Source organism: Euprymna scolopes, chromosome 30, assembly GCF_053919585.1.
Source record: "Euprymna scolopes isolate OS-2025 chromosome 30, ASM5391958v1, whole genome shotgun sequence".
Lineage (NCBI taxonomy): Eukaryota > Metazoa > Mollusca > Cephalopoda > Sepiida > Sepiolidae > Euprymna > Euprymna scolopes.
Genome location: NC_136511.1, coordinates 51,599,934 through 51,626,170, shown reverse-complemented (window position 1 = coordinate 51,626,170; position 26,237 = coordinate 51,599,934). Strand labels below are relative to the sequence as shown.

Sequence of the window (26,237 nt, the reverse complement as noted above, 5' to 3'; positions counted from 1 at the left end):
CCTACCTTCTTTGCAGCGGCCCTGGTAATGTTTTCAATGTAATTATTCCAACTCATGTTTCCTGTGAACGCTAGGCCAAGCAGTTTGGAAGATGTACTCTCAGATAGGGAGTCACTGGCTATTGCTATTGGTGGCAGAGAAGGTTTCTTGTAAATAAAAACAATTTTCCTCTACATAACAATCAAACCAAACACAATGAATAAATATTTGAAGATATAAATGAATTTGAAGCATAAAACCTTTTTACCAAATCCAAAGTTACCAAATTCAACATTAAATAGGGGATGTCCTTTTCTCTTCCCTGCAACCTCTCTCCCACAGAAGAGACGTTGCGAGCCTGTCTTTATTTTATTGCTACTTCCATGTCAATAAATTTCCCCATTCTTTATCTGTGCTTAAATCAAAACGTAGATTCCATGAACAAAGCTTCTTTCTTAGAAGTGCACGCCTGTGGAACTCTCTTCCATTTGCCTGTTTCCCACCTGACTACCACTTGGATGTCTTCAAGTCCAACATAAACAAATTCCTGATAAACCGCCCCTTAAGTAAGACACTTATCAAATTTCCATTACTAACGATTACTACGATATTATCCCATTGATTATTGTACACGCAATAACCCTTATCCTCGAGTGGCTTCCGGGCCTTGATAAGTGGTGATTACCATGTAAAAAAAAATCAAGAAAAGGGTTGATATGCCGTAAAAAAAAAAAAAAATTAACATATCTATTTTCGCACAATAAATTTAAGAACTTGCTTTTGAACTAGTATGTATGAGGGCATAGTGTCCTGCTCCTCTTTCCTACCCCCCTCACCTCCTGAAATGATTTGTGGGTACCAGCTCTCAATAATTTCACTTTAGTTTTATTTTACTTCAGTTGAAGTTCTCAGAAATCAGTGGACCCCGTTAATTTCTTATATTATTCCTTTCTTGTGGCTTCTTGATGATACTTGATTCCAGAATAAGAATTCATCTATTCTGGTGGAATATCCAGCTTCAGGCTGTTACTTGCAGTAACCTCACTTGGAGAAGGTGAACTATTCCTCATATAAGACAGAGTGTATTAGTCACACTGAGGAAATCTTATTTGAGCCACAAATACTATGTGATTTTGAATATTTAGTCAGGGTTAACTTGTAGAGAAATGTATCATCATGCCAGGTTGTCCTTACAAACCCGTGTACACAGACCTTAGGCACTCAAGGAGTGTCTAGTAGGCATTCAAGTTCTCTCCTAATAATAATCAATTAAGTCCGAAAAAAATGTCCAGTAAAATAACAATGATTTTAAGCTATGGCTAATTAGCATTAGGCCTTTGTCACAACAGCCATACGACACTTGGCAGAGAAACACAAACTTTATAGGTTTAATTTTAATTGCATCTTTCTTGTCACTTTGTTGAAGTGTTTTGACCTTGGCTGACCAACAATTGATCGATACTTGAGCCTCACATTTACATAAAATATACAAGATCTCTAAGACATAAGTGCATACAAGGATACACATCTATTAGGATATACGTATACATCTAACCCACCCTTCCCCACATTAAAAAAGGTGTAGCCGTGCAATCATTAATTCTCAGTCCTTTTTGCTGTCCAACCATATTTGGTACAAATAAACTTCACTCTGTCTGATTTGTCCACCGAGTTTCAATCAAATCTCAAACAGTCTTTATTTTATGGCCATTCAATGATAAACATGTCTGGATACAACATACAAAATTCTTCGTACAGACAAATCAGTTTCCTATGCATCATAAGTAAGTTGCTGGAGTCTGTGATAAACATAAAAGAGGGCTAACCACCTCAGTAAATATAACTTGCACAGTGCCATGCAACATGGTTTCTGTTCTGCAAGATCTATAGCTGATGTACTAACTGTTATATCACACAAGATTAGTGAATCTCTTGATAGGAGCTTCGTTTGTAGAGCAATAGCTCTTGACATATCAAAGACGTTTAATAGAGTATGGCATAAAGGTCTACTTCACAAGATCACCAGCTATGGAATAACTGGAAATGTCCTCTCAGTTCTTAACTCCTCTCTCTCTGATAAACGTATAAGAGTAGTCGTTGATGGACAGAAATAAGAAACTCATAGTGTTAATGCTGGCGTCCATCAAGGTTCCATCCTGGGTCCAACTCTCTTCCTGATCTTCATCAATGATCTCCAAAATCACATTCTTAGATCATTCATAGACACTTACGTAGACAACACAACAATCTATGGCAACACTTCAAAGGCCAGCAATGATCAAGATCTTTCTGATTCTATCTCTACTGATCTTGAACATGTGATACAATGAGGAAAAAAATGGCTGGTTAATTTTAATGCATCTAAAACCAAGCTTCTCTCCTTTCATCATAATCGTTCTGACCCCCACCACACCCCAATTGAACTGAATGGCTCTCGTCTTGAGAAAGGCCCATGTCTTGACAAGCTTCTGGGACTGACTTTCACTCCTGATCTGAAATGGAACACATGCATCAAATTTGTTGCCAGGATCACTGGGAAAATGGTTCAATCATTCTACCGTTTCAGTAGGTATCTCACTGCAGATGCAATCCTCTATCTGTATAAGAGACAAGTACATCCTAAAATGGAGTACTGTTGCTACTCCTGGACAGGAACTGCTTGGCGCACTTTATCCAGCCTTAATAGAGTTCAAAACTGGCTTTGAAACCTAGTAGGTGATGTTCTTTTCTCTTCCCTGCAACTTTTTCCCTAAAGAAGAGACGTGAGCCTGTTTCTGTTCTATCATTATATTTATGGTAAGTGCTCGACTGAACTCCAATCTATGGTTTCCCCTTTCCAAACTTTCACAAAAACATTCGACTAGCTACAACCATTATACATGATTTCCTCCTCTCTCTGTGTCTAAAGCAGATTCCATAAACAAAGTTTCTTTTCCAGAACTGCCCGCCTATGGAACACTGTTCTGCTGGCTTGCTTCCCAGTTGAATACCACCTGGTAGCCTTCAAATTCAATGTAAACAAGTTCTAAATAATCAAATTCTACTTAATTTACACAACGATTATTACACCATTACCTTATATTCATTAACCGTTATCCTTCAGTGGCTTTCGGGCTTTGATAAGTAATGATTCCCACGTAAAAAAAAAAAAATACAACCTGAAAACAATTAAGAAAATTAGAAAATGTGAAAATTGTGTCCTTCATCCAAACATGCATACATAACTTGCTGCCCACACACCTATATATATATATATATATGTATATATATATATATATATATATATATATATAATTATTTTTTTTACTATAATAATTAAATACCTACAGACACTAGTGTTTCATCCTTTCGGGATTCTGCAGTGCAGGGTGTCACGATTAACACCAGCTGAACGATTCGAACCCCGCAACACGAGATATCTCTGGCTCGATTAGCGGAGACCGTATCCATTCGGCTACCATTAACCGCGTGAAATAGCGTTGAATTTTAAACATTTTAATTTTAAATGTTCATTACGTCAGTCAGAAAGTGATCTAATCGTTATACGATGATCTATGCATAAGAGCTAAATTGACCGATTTTAATTCAACTGAAAGTGCTCAACAGTAAGAAATGAATTTCTTAAAGGGGCTGTCATAATTATTTTTTTTACTATAATAATTAAATACCTTCAGACACTAGTGTTTCATCCTTTCGGGATTCTTCAGTGCAGGGTGTCACGATTAATATATATATATATGTATGTATGTCAGGGAAAAAAATGAATGTGTTTTTAAAAACAAAAATAAAAAACAACAGCGGAAAGCGAAAGAAAAAATGGCATAAATAAACTTTCGATTCGCTTAAGTCCAATGGTGCGTTTCACCCAGTAGAAAACATAGAACGAAAAGGAATGTTAAAATGCCATTCCATTTTTTTAAGCAACTACGAAGTAAAGAAAACCCAAACTGGTGTTTCTTCGTACTGTCCCTTGTGAACGATTCCGCAATGGTGTAAGTGGCAGCGGGAGTAGGAGGAATTTATTAGCGAGAAAAGATTTTACAACTTCCATTGATTCTAACTGATTTTGGCTGTGAACTCTTACGAGAAAAAATATAGGAATCTATGATTATCGAGGAAGTGTAGAGGTAATAGGCCTATAACACACCTCAGATATCGTACTGCAGTTTGTGCATATTACATTTGCATGAAATGTCTTGATTTTCAATCCTATTAGCGTCAATATCAGAGGGGAAAATTGAGTTCATTTTATATATATAGGGAGGGATATATATATATATATATATATATATATATATATATATATATACTAGCATTTCAGCCCGGTGTTGCCCGGGTGTTTTAGAATTGTATGCTGAGCAACAAAAAAAAAACGGTCAATTTTTTTAACTTTGACCCCTATTATGACCCCTTAACATTTATTGTTTTGGGTTCAAATCGAGTTATTAAGTTAGATCCATGTCCAAGGAACCTATATCTAAAATTTCAGTGTTTACACCCCAAATTGTGGGAGGAGTTTGGTAGTGTTCTCAAAGGTCAAATTGTTGAATTTTGACCCCTTAACAGCCAAATTTCTAGTCGAAAACCGATCACATAGATTTTCCCAAATCTCAGTACCCTGTATATCAAATTTCGAGTCTGTAGACTGAAAATTGACAGTTATTGCGAAGGAAAATGTACACAGACACACAGACAGACAAACGCACAGACACGTTCACTTATATATATATATATATATATATATATATATATATATATATATATGGGTGTGTTTATATGTGTGTGTATATGTGTATACAAAGTGCCTTCAGTAAGTTTTCAGACTTCTTTCGTATGGGCACTTTTATTGATAGTATACAGATGAAACTCTAGTCCCCTTCGAATTAATCTCGTCCGGTTGCAATGCAATTGTTGTACTGCTCCAACAACTTCAGAAAGACTCCAGGGAAGTCTCCTTGTGTGAGCGTGTCAATGACCCTTGTCACAGCTTCTTTCATCTCCTTAATTGTCTCATAACAACAGTCTGTAAGGTTTTCCTTAAGCTTAGGGAATAATCAAAAGTCACAGAAAGCAATGTCTGCATTATAGGGAGGAGGAGGAGGAGGAGGAGGAGGAGGAGGAGGAGAAGCTGTCTTTATGCCCATCTTGTTCTAATAGTCTGTGACGAGGATGAAGTTGTTGACTAGTTGGTGGATTCGCGCAAATTTTCCACATCTTCAGTTCCTCGCAAATAATTGTGTGTACAGTTCCCACACTGACATCAAACTGTGCACTTATTGTCTCTATAGACACATGACGGTTCTTATTCATGAAATTCTTTATTTGGTCAATCAACTTTAATGTTCTGACTTCCTTACTCTCCCCACACCTCTCATCATCCCTCATAGACTACCTGCCTTCCTTGAGTCTCTTATGCCACTCAAAAATTGATGCTCGATTCATGCAAGATGGTCGAAAAGCAATCTGAAGCATTCCATACGTTTCTGTGGCATTTTTTCCAATTTTAAAACAGAATTTTATTGCATATCGTTCTTCTAAATTGTCCTCATGTCCAGAAAGCATGTTTGAAATTCACTAGCTGTGACAATCAGGCTTTAGTAGGGTGTATTTCAATTTCTGCTGTAGCTGTTCATTTGAACCTGAAATCATAAAAATTGGTCAGTCATCTCATAAGATATATCTGCAATAACATACTGAATTTTCAAATGTCTACGACAATTTTAAATGCCTGTAAAAAAAAAAGTCTGGAAACTTATTGAAGGCACTTTTTTTTATTTTTATTTTCTTCAGTCGAAGTTCTCAGAAATCAATGGGTCCTTTATGTGAGGCTAACATTTGAAGTCTATATGAGATACATAGATATTCAAATATTCCATTAAAGTTCTTTATCTCTCAAACACTGAGTTAGTAAAGAAATTGAAAACATAAGTTTCCTCTCCTCAATTAACCATTTTGATATGTTGCAGTATATCTTTTGCTTTGGTTTCTTGGTCTTACTGGATTCCAGGACTAGAATTTATCTAGTCTGGTGGAGTATCAAGCTTTGTGATATTACTTGAGGTAACATTACTTGGAGAAGATGCACCATTCCTCATAAAAGCTAATGTAAGTTATCCATAGTGAGGAGATCTTATTTGGGAAGTGAATACTATGTGATTTTGAATATTTCGTCAGGGTTTACTTCGAAGGAAAAGTATCCTCATGCCAGGTTGTTCTGACAAACCCCTGTACAGAGAGGCCATTAGACACTCGAGGATAGTGTCTAGTAGGCATTCAAGTTCTCTCCTTTGTGTGTGCATGTGTAAATAAATCTGACTTGTATAAAAGATTCCTACTTGCTCACTTACGGAGTTCTATTTGTGGTGATCAATTCATCCAAATGCAGATTACAATGTCAAGATGGTGGCATCGTTCACAACATGTGGGAGCCCCCCCCCCCACAAAAAAAAAGCCACAAGCCGCTCCTAGAAATGAAAATAAAAACCTTATTACCATTTAATAGAGAAATTCCATTTTATTGTTAAGATATAAACCCATTTAATTAGAAGTGTGTTTTGGATAGAAAGATTTGAAAGAGTTATAAAAAGAAAAGTGCTCTGTCTCGGATGTACCTGTTGAACTATACTGATCAGGTCATCTAGTACACATTTCCTATTTGTTACTTTAATAATTGAGATCAAACACTGTGTGGGTGCTGTAGCAGAGAGAAACGGGTGGAAAGGTTAAGAGTTTCATTTACCTTAAAACTGTCATAAAATGCCCAACACACCTGTAATCGGTTTCATTCTTCCGATTTATTTGTAAAGATTTTCTAAATCTGTTTTCTTCATTTTCACAACAACAAACTCATTAAATGTACAATTGTTAGTTTTCTTACCATTAAGAAAGTACACATAGTTTAACTCTATAAGAAGATTAGGTACACAGTGGGTCGTTTCAAAAGTAAGACTATTTTTAACTCAAAAATTAGAACGCTGAAGAACTATAAAGACAGGCACAAGAATTAATTTTTCTACATAGTCACCACCATTCTCAATGCGCTTTTGCCAGGTGTTTCAATGACACATCACCTTTTTCTGACTTCTATGACCATGTTGCAGTTCCTCAGGGAAGCAATAATATAGCAACGTGTTCCATAGACGGCAAAGAAAGAAGACAAAGACAGCATATCTGCGCTTGATGTCTGGCTGGATGTGGGTACCAAATAGTCTGATACTAGTGGAGGTGCAGGTCGATCAAACAGTTCTGCAGAGTCATAGACAGAGGGTGGTATCTGTGTGGGATCCTATAGCATCACGCCACACAGTTTGACTTCCATAAGAACTTGATGAGACTTGGAAAAAGTTCTATATTGAGAGGCATTCCAGGCAAAGCTAACAATGACAAAATATGGAATGACAAATTCACTAGTAGGAAATGGCGAAAATATGTAGTTATTAGTTTGTGTGCTGGGATCCTTTGGGAAATTTCGTACACCAGAGATATGGAATTTCCCTAATCACATATTCATCTGACAACGCATAAATTCAACATCAGGACACTCCTAGACTCTCTTTAGCTTTCTTTCATAGTTTTTATGCATAACACACAGTAAATAACCTACTTAGACCAATAGAGAGGACACAAATACAAGTATAATGATGACGGAAAAGTGCAATTGTTGTACCTACCTTAGGATGGCTTTTGATTGTGTCACGTGATCAATTAATGTTCACTGTAGATAGCAGAGATAGCTCCAGTACTTTGAGCGGAAGTGACCAACAAACCCATGTCCTTCTCGAGAAAAGTTCCCTAGAGTTTTTTTTTTTTTTTTTTTTTTTTACAAAGGAATCATCAATTATCAAAGTCCAGAAGCCACTCGAGGATAAGGGTTAAAGAGTGTACAGTGGTCAAAAGGACAATATCATAGTATTTGTTAGAAGTGTAAATTTGGTAAATTGGATTACTTAAGGGAAATCAAGAACTTGTTTACATTGGACTTGAAGACAGCCATATTGTAGTCAGCTGGAAAGCAGGTAAACGGAAGACAGTTCCACAGGTGTGCAGTTCTTAAAAAGAAGCTTTATTCATGGAATCTACTTTTAGGTTTAGGCACAGATAAAGAGTGGGGGAAATTATTGATAGTGTTTACAGCCAAACGAATGTTTCTTGTGAATGTTTGATGAGGAGGGACCATAGATTGAAGTTCAGATGATCACTTGCCATGAAAATAATGATAAAGCAGAGACAGGCTCGCAATGTCTCTTCTGTGAGAAAGAGGTTGCAGAGAAGAGAAAAGGGCATCTCCCACTAGGCTACAAAGTCTATTCTGAACTCTGTCAAGGCAGGATAAGTCTTCCTAGCAGCTTCTACCCAAATGTTACAGTAATACTCCATCCTTAGATGTACCTAGCTCTTATATAGATAGAGAATTGCATCAGCAGGTAGATATCTACTGAATCGATAAAAGGATCCCATCGTTTTTCCAGCAACGTTGGCAACGGATTTAATGTACGTATTCCATTTTAGATCAGGAGTAAATGTCAAGCTCAGAAGCTTGTCAAAACATGGCGCCTCTCCAAAACGAGAGCCATTCATTTCAATTGATGCGAGATGGGGATCAGAACGTTGATGATGAAAAGATAGAAGCTTGGTTTTAGGTGCATTGAAAGTAACCAGCCACTTTGAATTACTTTCCTATAACTGAACAGATTTTCAGCTGAAAGAGTATGGAATTGCTCCAGGTTACCCTATGTCTGGTATGTTTTAACAAAGCAGAAAATGGAATGTTATAAATGGGGATGCAAATACAAATGGAAATGAATGAAACAAAGAGAATAGAAAGGTCACCAGGTAGCAAGTGCTAATCTATATATCTATAAAAGTGAGAATGTGTGTGTGTGTGTGTGTGTGTGAGGGCACTTCTCAACCTATATACTCAACAAAATTTTTAATCTACAACTTGAAATTTGAGATATAGCATATTCAGACATGTGGAAAACTTTAATTGGTTTTTCATCTGAAAAAAAAATGGGTTTCTAAGAGATTAAAATTGAAAAAATTGGTACATGGGAGTCCTCGGATTTTTCTCAGTTTACTGAGTGTTTCATCATGGTTCACATTACAAATTCCTTATGTTAAGTATAAGTTGGTTTGAAAACACTTTTTAAGGATTGTGTCAAACTGGCCTAATGGTTATCATACTTGACTCATTGTCTTTAGGTTTTGGTTCTGATGTCTCCATGTCTTTTTGTTTCTTTACACCATTTTCTTTTTAAACGAATTTAACGTTACATTTAAACCTATGGTATTTTTGTTTATAATAAATAAGAATTTTGCATTACTTAAAATATAATATTCATTAGTATTTTATGACCGGGCAATGCCAAGTGGCCTACTAGTTAAAATATAAACACTTTTATAAATGAAAAATGGATAAAAACAAAACTTTAGAGCAAAACATTTTCATACAAGATATAAGAAAATAATAGTTAATTTTAATCATGAAAATGTCCGTAATGCAAACACATATTTGATGAAGGAAATTGATTTAAACTAGTGATGGGACGATTCCAATATTTTTCCCCCAATTCCGATACAATTTCCAATTCCGATTCTTTATTTATCTCTAAATATTTAACTATAAAATTGTTATTTTGTCCTGATTACTGTAAAAACACATCTTAAATGTGCCTATATATTCTCAAACGTAAAAAACACATTTGTGAGGGGGTTGATCAAGAGATTTGAGTCTTACTGGAAGTTTAAATCAATAAATATTTATAATTTTATTTTTACTACAAGCAGTGGAAGATGTTTCTTAAACCAAAATCAAATAAAAAAGATAATTTAAGGAATCGGTTTTGGCATCTGACAAATAGGTTCAAATTTTTCCGATACCAATTCCGATACCCCACAAAGATCCGATTTTTTCAATTCCGATTAATCGTCCCAACACTAATTTAAACCCATGTTAAAATGTTCATAGTGTGAATATACATATGTGAGTATTTGGCAACATGGCATGTGTGTGTGTGTGTGTGTGTGTGTGTGTGTGTGTGTGTGTGTTGGTTTACCTTCTTCATATTAGTGCATAGTAATTCTTTTCTATTTTCCTACTAATGTGTAGGAATATGCACATGAGATGGAAAATGCTGGTACATGAGTCATTGAGTCCTTTTCGGTTTGTTTTCCCTGCTTAGGCCAACAAGGCATGAGCCGGTGAGGGTTATTGAGCATACGGCATTGAGGTTCTTCAATATTTTGGACGGTTTGAGAATTCTGTGGAAAACTGATTTTGTTGTCCAGGTTTTTATAGGATTTTTTAATAAGTTCGCATTACTTTCACATATATGTCTTACTTATTTTAGTTTGGAACGATTTTCATTGGTTGAAAATACTTTGAGTTCACACATTCCTGTGAAAACATCCTTGTTTTGAGGAATCAAAAGGAAATCGAATTCTAACGAGAAAGAGTGTAGCAATTATAGATATTTGCTTTTTAACGTTCGTATGAATCATTTTGCGATTAAGTTGCCACAACATTGGCCGAAACGTTGTGAGAATAACCCTAAAGATGAGAACAGCAGTCCAAATAATTCAAATTGTACCAACTCTACACCTATGTTTCCATCTCCCCTCTCCTTCTCTCCACTACAGGTCCTGGATATGACCTTAGACTATATCCGATGGTGAGGCCCCAGCTTGCAGGCTTTGGGGAGTGTGGAGTGTGGAGCCATCCCTTAATTGCCATTGCTCCCAGCTCAACTCTGACCCGGAGTGGTAGTACCTGTTAGGGTCCCAACTATGGGTTAAATAGAAACTGACTTGAAAAAAAAAACAAAAACAAACAAAACAAATGTATATTCTATTAAAAAAATTTTTTTCAAAATCACTGGATTCGGCATGAAATAACCTGAAAAAGGTTGATATGCCGTTAAACAAACAAACAACCAACCAAAAAATCTCTCCACTACAAAATTAGACACCTAAGTATAGAGAAACTCAATTGAACACGAACGATAAAGAGAAAACATTGTTGATGACGAAGGTGTCAAAATCTGTCATGGCTAATGCTGATTGTTATGCAGTTTCTTTTTTGCTTTTAACTCTTTCTTTTGTTTCTCTTTAAGTCGGACACGTTATGATTCAACCTGACACCCCCTCCTTTACATACAGGCATGTGTATGTATATATATATATCTATAATATAAAGCTGAATGTGTGTGTGTGTGTCTGGTCACGAATAGGCTCCTATATGGTTGACTATTTTAAAAAAACTGATTACATATAATGATAGAAGATGTATCGAGACACAGAAATAGGTATGTTTGATCTGGCAGAACGGTGGTTCATTAAAATTGTGGGGTCTGCGTTCGCGCCTGGTCCACAAAGTATGGAAATAAAAAATAAATTAAAAAAAAAAAAACGTTTAGAAGTGTTTTTGATATAGATGTACATAAGAATACTTTGATAAGTATGTTTTAAGTTAAATAGGGATGGTACAATAAAATTGTAGGGTTTGCGTTCGCGCCTGGCCTCCATAGAATGGACATAGGCACAAACTTTAATAAAGACTTTTCATATCTATCTGCGTAAGTATACTTTGATAATTATGTTTCAGTTTGAAGAAATATGGTATAATAAAATTATGGGGTGTTCGTTCGCGCCTGACCTCCATAGAATGGAAATATGTCACAAGGTTTTTTAATATAGATCCACAGAATACTGTGATAAGTGTTTCAGTATGAACAGGTATGGTATAATAAATTATGGGGTTTATTTATTTTATTTTTACTTTCAACATATTTTGCTTTGGCTTTGATACCCCCAAATTCGAAGCTATCTCTTTACAACCCTTCCTTTTCATAACCTATCAGAGTCCATTTTCTGAAGGCTGTTTTTGAACTCAGTCAACGACGGGTACTTTTGCTAGTATATATATATATATATATATAAATATATATATATATAATCTTTACTTATTGTTGAGTACTTGTTATACGTAGATGTTTGTCATACCTGACAGACTGTCAGAAATCTAAATGTTTAGAAGGGAGAGTGGGAGGGAGCAGGTGTAATGCACAATTCCCTTGTGCACCTCAAGTAAATAAAGAAATAAAAAAAAAATCATTAAAGGTTTGTAATGTAGCTACATAGATATATACTGCATACTTATGCCAGTCATGAGAGCATTATTGGCCTAATAGATACTGCCACAAACTATGGAATCTGTTAGACAGAGATCAAGTCTTATTTTATCTTTTATGTGTAGAATAAGAAACTTGTGTACAACAGGTATAGTGTTTTGGCATCAAATAACCCAAAACGAGTTGGTATGCCATTTTATGTATATGTATATAGTGACCGCCAAATTTATGGAGTGTTTTTGATTTTTGTAACAGTCTGTCTTTAAAAACCTACCAAAAATCAGGTAATTATCATTTAATGAATATAAAAATTTCACTGATTAATAAGTAAAGAATTCACTTTATATGCATGTAATTTTTTTTTTCATATTCGTTGTATAAATAGAATTTTGAGGACTTCATGCACCCCCCCTTCCTCATTTGTCCCTTATTTTACCCCTTAAAGTCCAAGCGATCCATTAAGCACTCATTCATTTTGTGGTAGGAGAGTAAATGAGTGTGCAAAAAAAAAAAAAAAAAATTCACAGGGTGTCTTCTATATCGAAGATTGAAATCAGAAATTTGAACGTGTTTAATTCTTTTTCTCTTTTGCGTTTTGAAGTGTGAGATTTATTAATTATCATCTTTCAGATGAGGATTAAAAAAAAAAAATTTTGTATGAAAACGCTAAAATAGGCATACTTTTTGAATCTTTTAAAAATCTAATTTTAGAATGTGTAAAATTTCCACATACCAGTATAATAAAGAATGCTGTAATCAATCGATAGCATAAAAAAATTGGTGTTTTAATTATAAGTATTAATTATATCTGCAAATGTCATTTTACGTGGAATTTTTTCAAGATACGGTAACCCGTTACTGTTTACAAAAAGTGTAACATTTTTTTTCATATTCGTTGTATAAATAGAATTTTGGGGACTTCATGCCCCCCCCCCCCACCTCTCCCTCATTTGTCCCTTGTTCGACCCCGTAAAGTCCAAGCGATCCACTAAGCACACACTCATTTTGGTAGAAGAGTGAACGCGTGTAGAAAAACAAAAACAAAACAAAGATTTCACTGGGTGCCTTTGATATTGAAATCCAAAATTTGAAGTGTTTAATTTTTTTTCTTTTGCGTTTTGAAGTGTGAGATTCATTGACTATGTTATCAATAATTATTATCTTTCAGATGAGGATAAAAAAAAAATTTTTTTTTACAAAAATGCTAAAATAGGCATAATTTTAAATCTTTAAAAATAAATAAAAATTTTTATTTTAGAATGTGTAAAATTTTCATGTACCAGTACATAAAGAATGCTTTAAAAAGAAAAACACAGGGCGTGAAAGTTATAAGTGATAATTGTAACCTGTTATGGTTTGCAAAAAGTTATCTCATTTTTTGAAAATAATTATAACTATGAAGACATGGATTTCTGTCGATGATGGTTGTGATAGTCGAACAAGTTGCATCTCCCCCAGAGAGTTACCAAAAACGGCGCTTTTAAGGGCCACCAAATTCTAATGAAAGTCTTTGTCAACTTGATTTAGGCAATAAAAAATTGAGGGAAAATACAGTATGATCTAGTTGATGGAAAAAGAGTGTGGCTCATTGGTTATTATTAATGAGAAAAGAAAAAAGAAAAAATGATTTTAATCATGAAATTAAAAACTGACTATAAGTGATATTAAAACTGAGAAATATAATGTTAAAAATTTGTTTGATGTAAAAAATAGAAAAAAAGCAGTTACTTTTAACAACTATTAGGAAAAATTTAAATTAATTATGAAGAAAAAATTATAAAGCTAAAAATAACATATTTCACCATAAACGGCATTTGTAATTATAATTTAATTCAATTATTTTAAAAAAGAAATGTATTTGTCTGTCTAGTTACATTAAAATTCATGAAAATGCTTAAATAAATATTTACATGCGACTGGGTTCCCATACCTAAAATCCAAGATGGCAGATTTTTGCCTAGATGTGGTAACAGCACTCCATTTTAGGATGTACTTGGCTCTTATACAGATAGAGGATTGCATCTGCAGCGAGATACCTACTGAAGCAGTAGAATGATAAAACCATTTCTCCAGCGATATTGGCAACAGATTTGATGTATATCTTCCATTTAAATTTTTTTTTTTTTTTTTTTTTACAAGGAAGTCACCACTTATCAAGGCCAGGAGACCATTCGGGGATAAGGGTTATTGGGTGTGCAGTAATCAATGGAATAATATCGTAATAATCGCTAGTAATGGAGATCTGATAACGTGTCCTACTTAAGGGGGGGGGGCGGTTCATCAGGAACTTGTTTATATTGGACTTGAAGACATCCAAGTTGTAGTCAGGTGGGGAAACAGGCAAACGGAAGAAAGTTCCACAGGCATGCACTTCTAAGAAAGAAGCTTTGTTCATGGAATCTATGTTTTGATTTAGGCACAGATAAAGAGTGAGGAGTCAGTCCTATAAGCTTAAGATATGGTGCTTCCCCAAGATGAGAGCCATTCATTTCAATTGGGGCCAGATGGAGATCAGAGCAATTATGATAAAAGAGGAAAGCTTGGTTTTAGATACATTAAAATTAACCAGCCACCCTTTTCTTCATTGCGCCATGTGCTCATGATCAGAAGAGAGAGAATCAGAAAGATCTTGCTCATTGCCAGCCGTTGAAAGATTTAGGTATCATCTGCATAAATGTCTACGAATGATCTAAGACTGTGATTTGGGAGATCATTGATGAAGATCAAGAAGAGAGTTAGGCTCAGAATGAAACCCCAACATTGATATTATGAGTTTCTGATTTCTGCCCGTTGACGAGGTTCAGTTTTATTTACTAGACAAGCATACAATTGTTTCAGCCATGGTTCTCTGCATGTTTTTTTTTTTATTATTCTTATATCACTGGGGTCTTCATCAGCACTGAGAATATATATAAAAACCAAGCCACAAAAAAGTCATGTCTAATTTTTTTTTTTACATAGGCATCACCACTTATCAAGGCCAAGAGGCCATTCGAAGATAAGGGCAAATGATGTAAGGATGTGATTTGGAAGATCAGGAACGAGTTGGGCCCTGGATGGACCCCTGAGGGACTCCAGCATGAATACTGTCAGCTTCTGATTTCTGCCCATCGACCTCTACTTTTATGAACCTATCAGAGCGAAATGATTTAATAATTGAGAAGACATTTCCAGCTATACCGTAGCTGGAGATCTTGTGAAGTAAACCTTTATACCATACTCTGTCAAAGGCCTTTGATATGTCAAGAGCAATTGCCCTAGAAAGGTAGCCTCCATCGAGAGATTCGCTTATCCTATGAGATATAACTGTAAGCACATCTGCTGTAGATCTAGCAGAACGGAAACCATATAATATATATGACCTAGCTGCTAAGGGGTCAAAATTGATAAAATCGGACTTGGTAGACGTAGGTCAACTTAAGGTTCTTCTCTACACATGTACAAATATGCATCTATACATTGATGTTGGTTAATTTTTAGAGTTTTGACCTCCATCTAATGGTGCTGAGTCCATACTAATAAAACATAAAAAGTAATGGAGTCAAAGGGATAAATATATATTTGTGCATTTGTTCCACCTTGTATTTGTTTTTGTGATGTGATTCCTTGCTTTGGTGTGATCATTCATTGGACGATGATTGTGCCTTTGAAAATTGGGTGTAAAAAGATGAGAATTCCTTCTAAAACTGAGTCAGTTTCTAGGCGCTTCTTTGGGATTTGGTCTTTATCTAAGGGAGATAACTAGCATTTATTAAGGAAATAGTGTTATTTTGTTGCAAGTAATTTAGAGCCGATTAAGAACGCTGAAATGAAGGGAACAAAGTTCTTAAAACTTCCGCTTTTTGTCAGAACACTGAAAATGAAGATTTTATTATATAAATTATAAAGTTCATCTTTCAAACGATGCAGAAATGATTTTTAGAAAAAGAAAACAATGAAATAAGGCAACAAGTAAAAATTGTAATGAAAAAAGAATGATCAACAATAATGACAAGTGAAATCATCATCATCATCATAAGGATGAGTTCCTTGCCCAGACCAATGTGACTCTTCCTCTCCAGAGTTTCCTGTCTTCTATCAGCTGCCTCAGCTCTTCAGGTTCACACTTGACGTTGTGTGCTATTTGTTGGATGTACGTGGATCTAGGTCGTCCTCTGCTTAGAGCCACGTACATCCAGCAAATAGCACACAAAGCCAAGTGTGAATCTGAAGATCTGAGGCAGGTGATGGAAGACAGGAAACTCTGGAGAGGAAGAGTCACATGGGTCCGGCAAGGAGCCCGTCCTGATGATGGTGATGGAGAAAGTAGTTGGTAAAATTCAGTTGTCAGTTACACTCTTCCAGGTTCAATCCTCGGTGTGGGCAACACTCAAAATACAATTGCAAATTACTTAAGACTTTTACCCAGTGATGGCTGAGTGAACAAGAACATGCTACACATTGGTTTAAAGAAAGGGTTCTGTTTGAGATTCTGTGCAGATTCAAGAGTTTTTTTGTTTTTTTTTTTTTTTTTTACACAGTGATCACCACTTATCAAGGCCCGGAAGCCACTCAGGGATAAGGGTTATTGCAAGTACATTACGTTAGTGTGGAGATTTGATGAAGTGTTTAATTAAGGGGGCGGTTCATTAGGAATTTGTTTACATTGGACTTGAAGACATCCAAGTTGTAGTCCGGAGGGAAGCAGGCAGATGGAACAGAGTTCCACAGGCGTGCAGTTCTAAGAAAGAAGCTTTGTTCATGGAATCCGCGTTTTGATTTAGGCACAGATATAGAGTGGGGGAAATTTTTCACAGTGGATTCAGCTAGACGGGTGTTTTTCGTGAAAGATTGGCGAGGAGGGACCAGAGATTGGAGTTCTGATGAGCACCTGCCATGGAAATAACGATAAAACAAGGATAGGCTCGCAACGTCTCTTCTGTGGGAGAGAGGTTGCAGGGTAGAGAAAAGGGCATCCCCCACTAAGCCACGAAGTCTATTTTGTACTCTGTCAAGGCATGATAGGCTGTTTTTGGGCGCTGCTGCCCAGATATGGCAGCAGTATTCCATCTTTGGACATACTTGGCTTTTATATAGATAGAGAATTGCATCAGTAGTGAGATATCTTCTGGAGCGGTAGAAGGATCCCACCATCTTTCCAGCGACCTTGGCAACAGACTTGATGTACGTGTTCCGTTTCAGATCAGGAGTAAAGGTCAAACCCAGAAGCTTGTCAAAACACGGGGCCTCACCCAGATGAGAGCCATCCATCACAATTGATGCCAGCTGGGGATCAGAGCGTTGATGATGTAAGGATAGGAGTTTGGTTTTGGATGCATTAAAGGTAACCAGCCACATCTTCCCCCACTGAACCACGCGCTCGAGATCAGAGGAGAGAGAATCCGAGAGAACTTTGTCATTTACAGCCTTTGATGTTTTGCCGTAGATGGTCGTGTCATCAGCATAGATGTCAACGAATGATTTAAGTATGTGTTTAGGGAGGTCATTGATGTAGATCAAGAAGAGAGTTGGGCCCAGGATTGACCCCTGAGGGACTCCAGCATTTATATTGCAGGCCTCCGATTTTTGTCCATCTACCACTACTCTTATGAACCTATCGGAGAGAAATGATTTAATGATTGAGAAAACATTTCCAGTTATACCGTAGCTGGAAATCTTGTGAAGTAGACCCTTATGCCATACCTTGTCGAAGGCCTCTGATATGTCAAGAGCAATTGCCCTAGAAAGGAAGCCTTTGTCAAGAGATTCACTAATCCTGTGGGATATAACCGTCAGCACATCTGCGGTAGATCTTGCAGAGCGGAAACCATATTGTGTGTCACTAAGAAGGTTATTCCTGCTGAGGTGGTTGACTATTTCTATATTTAATATGGATTCCAGCAACTTACTCATAACACACAGGAGACTTATTGGTCTGTACTGAGAGGGAGATGATTTATCACCTGAATTCTTAAATACAGGGCAAACTGGTGAGGTATCAACTAGATACACCTGTAAAAGGTTGGAGGTTACATCGACCAAAATGTGAAAATAACACTCAAGATAAGAACAGTAGTCCAGAAGATTCCAAATTATCAATCTTCATTTAATAAATTCAGAAACATTTTATTTTTATTTATTTATTTTTTTTATCTGTATCGAATTATTTTTTTTTTATTAATTTTAAACCATTTTTCTCTTTTGTAGGAATTCTCCTCTTTGCTGGTTAGTGTGGAATGGAGGCTTCGAGGCAGCTCGCTTCTTAGTACAGGCTGGATGGAACCTGAACCAAGAAGCGTGGATTGATTTGCCAGGAAAGACAGAGGAACAAAGTACATTCCACCACTGGCTGAAGCTGATGCGCTCTACACCTTGGACACTGGCCAGTTTGTGTCGGCAAAACATTCGTAACTATTTGCTGGACATTCGCGAAGGACAAGAGATTGTGAGCTGCGTGAGAGAGTTGCCCATCCCAACAAAATTGAAGGGTTTCTTGACGTTGACGGAATAAAGAACTTTTGATATATTTCATGAAATGTTGTGCCCATGCATGTATCATTTAAAGCGGAGTTCCCTTGATTTTTATCACTGTCGACCATTTCATGAACCCCAACCATCTCTAAATAAAATTGTTTTTTCAATTATATTAAAAACGCTATTGAATATCTTTAATTTTCGGTACAAAAAGAACTTGTTCATTTTAAAATAAGGCTGCTTGTCCAGAATTCTTCCTCTATTAAAAAAAACAAACATAAAGTAAAATCTGTATTGTGTATATACCTGCGACAAAAAAGAAAATATCATATTCCAAAAATCATATAAATCGACCAAGTAGCTATATTTTTAAATAAGAAAATCAAATTTTATGGTGAACTGATGAGTGATAATCTTGTGACGTCATCATAAAGACAGGCCTAAGAAAAAATGGAGATAACTCAACAGTTCAAACTTGTGAGGTTATTGTTTTAACGCCAACGAATTCCTAGTAATTGCTGAAAAAATATTTTATTCATAAAAATAATTCTACTTCATCAGTTTATGTGATTTTTGGAATATGATATTTTCATTTCATCACTAGTACATAAAGATTTTTCTTTTTGTTTTTTTTTTTAATATAGGAGGTATTCGGGACAAGCACCAAAATAAGTTTTGTTAATTTTTTGTTTTGTTTCCCACTATTTACAAAAGATATTTTTTTTCTGTTTGCAGTTTTATTAATTGTGATGTGGCAGTATGGCTGCCAGGGAAAGAATTTATGTGCTGTCTGTAGTCTGTCAAAAAGCTTTATTAAAACTTGCCTAGTTTCTAATAACACTTTTATTTTTTGACAAACTATATACATAGATACCTTTCCTAAGTAGCACTATCTTATCAAAGAAAAAAATCCATATACTGTCTGCCATCTGTCAAAAAGCTTTATTAAAAATAAAATACTTGTGCATTATAAAAATATAAGAAAAATACATTTTTAAGTTTATAAGTCTTTTTATACTATTTTGGGAGTCACCTTCAAAATGTCACAAAATAAAAATCTAAAAATCACTAAAAAGTAACAAAAAATTCAAGTTAATTGTAAAAATTGCAAAATAGTCTTAAAAATGTCACCCAAAATGAAAAAAATTAAAAGCAAAAAAAAAAAAAACATTCTTGCATATGGTTTATCCTACGAGCAAAAACAAAAGAATGTAAATATTACATAAAAAATGATAGTTTTACAACTGTGATTCCATTGATTCGTATAATGTGAATTTGATTGATTTTGTCTCGTATTGTGCCTAAATATCATTGGTTCAAATTGTTGATTCTTGTTTTTACCATTCAAGTCATGATCTTTTTATTGAAATATTGATGTGAACTTTTCAAATGTTTTAAAAATGTTTTTTTGTACAAATGTCAGTAAACTGCAGGAATCATATTTTTGTCTCTGCTGGAAATTGTTATGTAATTTTGAAAAGAATGGACATATTTCCAAAGACCATCCTTTTTAAGACTTGCTTCCATCTAAAGATTGCTATTATTTTACAAAATGGCTGCCCTTTTTATAGATTTAAAAAAAAATGTCTTACCCAAATCATATGTGGCCTGTTTTAAAAAATCAAAACTGATAGAAAAATGAATGTTGTCATAAATTGCCCTACAGCTAATCAAACAGTTCATACCATGTTTCTGATTTTTTTTAGATATGAAATATATATATATATATATATATATATATATATATATATATATATATATATATATATTTCATATATATATATATCCAGTCTATAATAAAAGCCAATCTATTCATGTACACAATTATTGATTACTCCTATGAATTTTTTTTTTTTGTGTATTGATATTCATATTAAAAATCCTTTTTTCTATTTATTTAAAAAGAAAATACAACTTTGTTATACATGGGTCGTGGAATTGCATTCACTAGCAAAATATCTAGCTAATTTGCATATTATTTTAAACATTCATTTTAATTAATTCCCTATTAATTTTGTTTCAATTTTCTTATGGGACAATCATCTTTAGTTAACTGTTACGTGTAATTATATTCATGCAGATATTCTACATTATTTGCGTAATATTTGCATAAAAAGTTTATAGTAAACACAAAACTCTTTCTATATATATTTATGTATACATGTATATTTTTGTTTATAAAATTTTGCCTACCAAACTCCTCTGTCAGTTTTTGGTCTACAGACCTGAAACTTCATATATAGGGTATTTGAACCCATGTGAAACTTTATATTTGGGGTTTAGCTTGAGAAAATTGGTACAAAAGTGTGAAAATTTAAAAAAAAAAAAAAAAAAAAAAAAAAATGAAATTTGCCAGGTGATAGTTGAACACTGGCATTACAAATATGCATGCATAACGTAATAGCTATTGGTTCATGTTTTAATTGTTAGCCTTGTAGCAAACATGTCTTCATAGCTCGGTCATTAACGGCAGGGGCGAAAATAAATTTCGATTAGCAGTGGTGGCGCATGAATCATATTTTTTTTACTTTTTAAATCATTACTATATATTAAGTCCAATATAATATATTAATAAATATGAAATCTGCATTAATCACAATGTCATTTAAGTGTATTTTACAGCCAGGTAATTTCAGGCTTCCTGCTAGTGTGTATGTATGTATGTATGTATGTGTGTGTATATATAATATATATATATATTCATAACTTACTATCTAGCTCTACTTACCAATTGAGCATTGTTGAAGTGAATACTGAAAATTGATAGATATAATATATCACCTTATAAAATTTTATGTAGGTACATGAAATAATTTCTATATATTTGCTTGAGTGTTATAGAAATTAATGTGTTGATAAATTTCAATAAAGGTTAAAATTTTCAAATCTACAAAAACCATTGAAATTTTCCTTCAATTCCATCACTAAAGGCAATTATCGGTAAGGTCCATATAATAACTGAAATGTGTAAAACAAAATTAATTCTGAAAAATACATTTTCTTTGTTTCATAAAGCAAAAACAAAATTAAGCAAAGAATATGTGATGAATGTATTTAAAAAAGGTTTAAACATTTAAATGTTTTCATTAGTATTTTTATCATTTCAAATAAATTTTTAAAACCATTTGTTTTACAGTTGTGTGCAAGAAATGCGGGATTAGCAAGTGATTCTTTTAAGAAAACACCACTATTCTAAGGTTTTTTTTATTACTTGGTCTCATATTGCAAATGTTATTTTAAACTTTTCTTTTAAAGCAAAACTTGTAAACGTGACTAGGTAATTTGTAGATAGCAGTCGAGAAAGAAAATGGCCGCTGAGTTCAAGTTTTATGTAAAAACTGAAAAAAATCCTTACTCCATGTATAAATTATAAAAATAATTGTTATAAATTATTCGTAAGAAAAATAAAGGATTAAACTTTATTCCCTCTTTTTGATAGAGTAATATAAAAGGGAGATAATTTTAATTGTTTGCTAGATTTATTAAACTGTTAGTACATATCTTCATTACCTTCACCATTCTGTAAAAAACAAAATGGCTGCTGAGTTTGAGTTTTATGTAAAAACTGAAACTAAAAGAAATCTTTGCTCCATGTATAAATTATAAAAAAAATTATTAAATTAATTGAATAATAAATACAATTCGCATGCAAGATGGCTTTCTTTTACAGTTACTGAAATTGTTATTGGTCTGGGAGGACAGCAATACAAACAAAGACAGATTTAAAAAGACCAACAGGTCAAATGATGTGGGTATCTACCCAGACCCGACCTGATGTGTCATTTGATGTGTGTAGGATAAGTAATATCAAAACAATTTCCTAAAGTGAAGTTACTTTTTGAAGCTAACAAGTCACTATTAAAGCTAGACTTTGAAATTCCCTTCCGGGTTTCTGCTTCTCCAACTGTACTGACATGCAGAAGTTCAAGTGTAACGTAAACCAACATCTTGTTGCCCAACTCCCCACCCAGTACCCCTATAGCCTGTGTCCCTACATCAAAGTGGCAATGTGCCTTGTTTGGGGTGAAAATGTAATAAAAAAAAAAAAAAATCAAAGACAGGTTCCATCTCCTTTCCAAAGCTGGGAAATCCTTCAGATTTGAGTTTTTTTCATCCTGGATAGTAAACTCCATCTTTTGAACATTTTCCTCTCCAACCATCAATGTTGTGTTGTTATCATAAAAGGGGGACCGTTGTGTGTGATCGTCTAAATGTTCTGTCTATTTGCGATATATTCATATCTAATTGTTTATATACTTTTGTGTGTGTGTGTGTGTGTGTGGTACATGTATTTTAGACATACCTTAACTTCATGCGTCGTTGATCTTGTCACCCTGGAATTCATCTTGTTCTTGGAGGGGAGTCTGGGAACCTGTTTTGGACGAATATTCACTCACTCCAAGACGATGATTGGTTTTTATATAGTTTTTTATTCACCTTCCAGATGTTGATTGCAGAAGAATGGAAAGTGAATGTCTTTGCTTGCATAGTCTTATTTTCACACACGTCAGCCCCCCCCCATCCCAGTGAAGGGGAGAGGATGACCTGTTAAGCCGCCTGTTCTTCTCTACGTCCAAACCCAAACTCTCTCATTCCAGCTAATCTGATCACATGACTCACACGCAGATTCGATCAGCTGACCCTCACTTCCGGTAAAACGTGTTTGCAATATAATTTACAATGTTTCTTTCTTATGTTCGACCTATTTCCTAACATCAATTGCCTGCAAATAACGGTTCAAATAAATTATATAAATATAGATTTCACATCTCCAAGAATTGACTATTAACTGATACTTGGCAATCCATCTATTTTTTTCGAAATTGCCAGACATCTTCATAACAAGTTAAAATTATTTATTTCTTCAGTCCTCAAGGAATCGTTGTCATAAACATCATATACAAGACTTGTTAGAAGCATTCTCAGCAGCCATTTTCTTTTGAGGCTGCTGTGTTGTTACTACATGATTATATTTAAAATTATTTCCGACCGACTAACAGACTCATTTGCAGTGATCATGCAATGATACGATGGATATGCACCTCAAAGCTTGTTGATAGAACCCTTCTCAATGAACTGAGATCCTGGCTTGACCACTATTCAGTAGAGGAAACCCTATGCTGGAATAGACTGAGACGGCTTGGTCACTCACATCCAATGCATGGTAGTTGACTAGTGGTCAAGAAAAATCATTAACTTTGATGTGCCTGGAGCCTATCCAAGAGGTGGAGTGACAATATCAAGCAGAACCTGAATATGGAGTGTATGACCAGCGTAAAGGATACCATCACAGACTATGAGATCAGCTGTGTCACTTTAAATTATGCACTAATATCATTAAGAATTTGTATGAAGCCACAAATTTGACCCTACTGAACAAAAAAAAAAAGCAACTTATGTTAAATTAATTTCAAACAATCATTTACAATAGTTTTGTTTCAACAGTAAATAACTCCAAAATGTGTTGATATGCCACAAAACGGACGAATGATAGCAATTAAGAAATAGTTTACAACAAATACATTTTTATGAATCCACATGGTATGACTTTTTTTTGAACGTCTTGTTTCTGTTGTTAGCATTGGTTTCTGTGATTTTGTTTTTCAGGTAATTACAGAAGAGATTATGTTAAGGTTTGCCAGCATCCATAAGTGAAAATGGTGCTTTGGGACCGACTGGATTCGAATTTGGCATAGCCAGGTCGTCAGTTGGTATCATTATCCAGTTAAGCACTGCCACCTCTCAATGTGTCACGTGAAATAAGATTGGCTAAAAATAAAGTTATTTTCTAAAATGAATCCGTATGTACTAGATCTTTAGGACCAAGTGTATCTTCAGCACCCCAGTTATTGTAGCAGCTGAAAAGAACAGACTTAGCATGGCATCATAAATAAAACGTCATGCTAACAACTAAGATGAGATTTGTAACTCGAATAATTCATATTTAAATTTATTTCTTACAAAATATTAATATTTTTTTTACTTTAAAAATTAAATACACAAAAGAACTTCGCCTGTAGCAATAATCTAACATATGGAAATAAATTAAGTAACGTTTTGAGGAACTAAATGTACAAATACTTATCATCATCACCATCACCATCAGTATTATTATTACTACTACTACTAGCGAGGGGGTGCTCAGCTTTGCCAGTCATAAGGTACGACACTTATTGTCGACAACCTTAATAAAAATACAAGTAAAACCAAGTTAATTAATCGTAATTTGTACTCTATATTGAAGAGGTAGGATCAGGGCTTAAATCGCATATAAATATTCTTTATTTTACATTGAATAAAATAAACGAAATTTGATTTGGACGTCACAAAATAACCCAAACATAAAAAAATGAGACCGTAACAATGGCATCGCAAATATACAAAACACGGGTCTTATTAAACATTAAAAGTATAGAAAACAAAACTTCGTACAAATATACAGGGTGTTCCAAAATGGCTGACCCGATTCTAAATGCCCATATCTTGGGAACTACTTGATGGATCTTAATGAAACTAAATACACTTTATGTTGAAGGTCAGAAGTTTTATTGGTTAAATTTACAAAGAAAAGTACAAATATTTGTTGGTTCTATGACAGATTTTCTTCCGAGGACTATGCAGGAAGGCTTCACGAACCTGCCTCACTGTCTCTGCTAGTATAGTGTTGATGGCCGTCCTGGCGATTTAGGTATACATAAGTAGCCTTTTTCTTGAAATTTTTGGTGCCAGGTCCTTATTTGTGAAGGATTTCTTTCTTAGAACTACACGCCTGTGGAACTCTGTTCCATCTGCCTGCTTCCCACCGGACTACAACTTGGATGTCTTCAAGTCCAATGTTAACAAATTCCTAATGAACCGCCCCCTTAAGTAAACACTTCATCAAATCTCCACACTAACGTAATGTACTTGCAATAACCCTTATCCCTGAGTGGCTTCCGGGCCTTGATAAGTGGTGATCACTGTGGAAAAAAAAAAAAAAAAAAAAGAAGGCATGCTGCACTGTCTTCGGTGACTGAGTCCGAACATACTCTAACACGCAAAATGCTTTTTCTTTTGAAGTGAAGGGTATTTCTAAACCTGAAAAGATAGAAATGCCAAACGTTACACACAAAAACTTGAAACGTTTCTACACAAGCTGTGAAAATTTGAGGTCCTTCCAACGAACATTGTCAAAATTATTGGCCTACGAAATGGGAGTCAAACATTTTGGAACACGCTGTATATTATATCTTTTTAAAGTTTTTATTCAATCATTATTCAAGTGGAATATAACAGTAAAAGTCTTACCTTTGGCTTAAAATATTATGGAAAAAACATATATGTATATCCAGAAAATGTTTATATTTCAGCAGACAACACCTAGAACAATGAACTTCTGGTTTGATATGGAACCCGTTAACTGACAGAATTTCTTTTATTAAATTTTCAATATCGTAAGTTGTAGCCCGAAAAAAGTAATATTTAAATTTTTTTTTTTTTTTTTATTAAATTTCTCTTTATTCTAGGAAATATCAATTTTTAATTCCTAAAACTTTTTTAAAAAATCTTAACTAAATCCTTAAATCAACTTTTGGAAACTTATTTTCAATTCAAAATTTTTGCATGGACTTATAAACTAAATATATATATTATATTCAATAGAGTAATAAATACGAAATCTCCATGAATTAAAATATA

At 34.5% G+C, this 26,237-nt stretch overlaps 1 protein-coding gene across 1 annotated transcript in view; it reads left to right on the top strand.

Annotated features, from left to right (window-relative positions):
* LOC145254803 (uncharacterized) overlaps nucleotides 1–25,583 on the top strand; it is a 98,979-nt gene extending 73,396 nt beyond the window's left edge. The window contains exon 3 of the mRNA XM_080113598.1: nucleotides 18,294–25,583. Coding sequence (XP_079969724.1) covers nucleotides 18,294–18,597 — 304 coding nt within the window. The 3' untranslated portion in view covers nucleotides 18,598–25,583. The remainder of the gene's footprint in view (nucleotides 1–18,293) is intronic.
* Nucleotides 25,584–26,237: the final 654 nt, after the last annotated feature.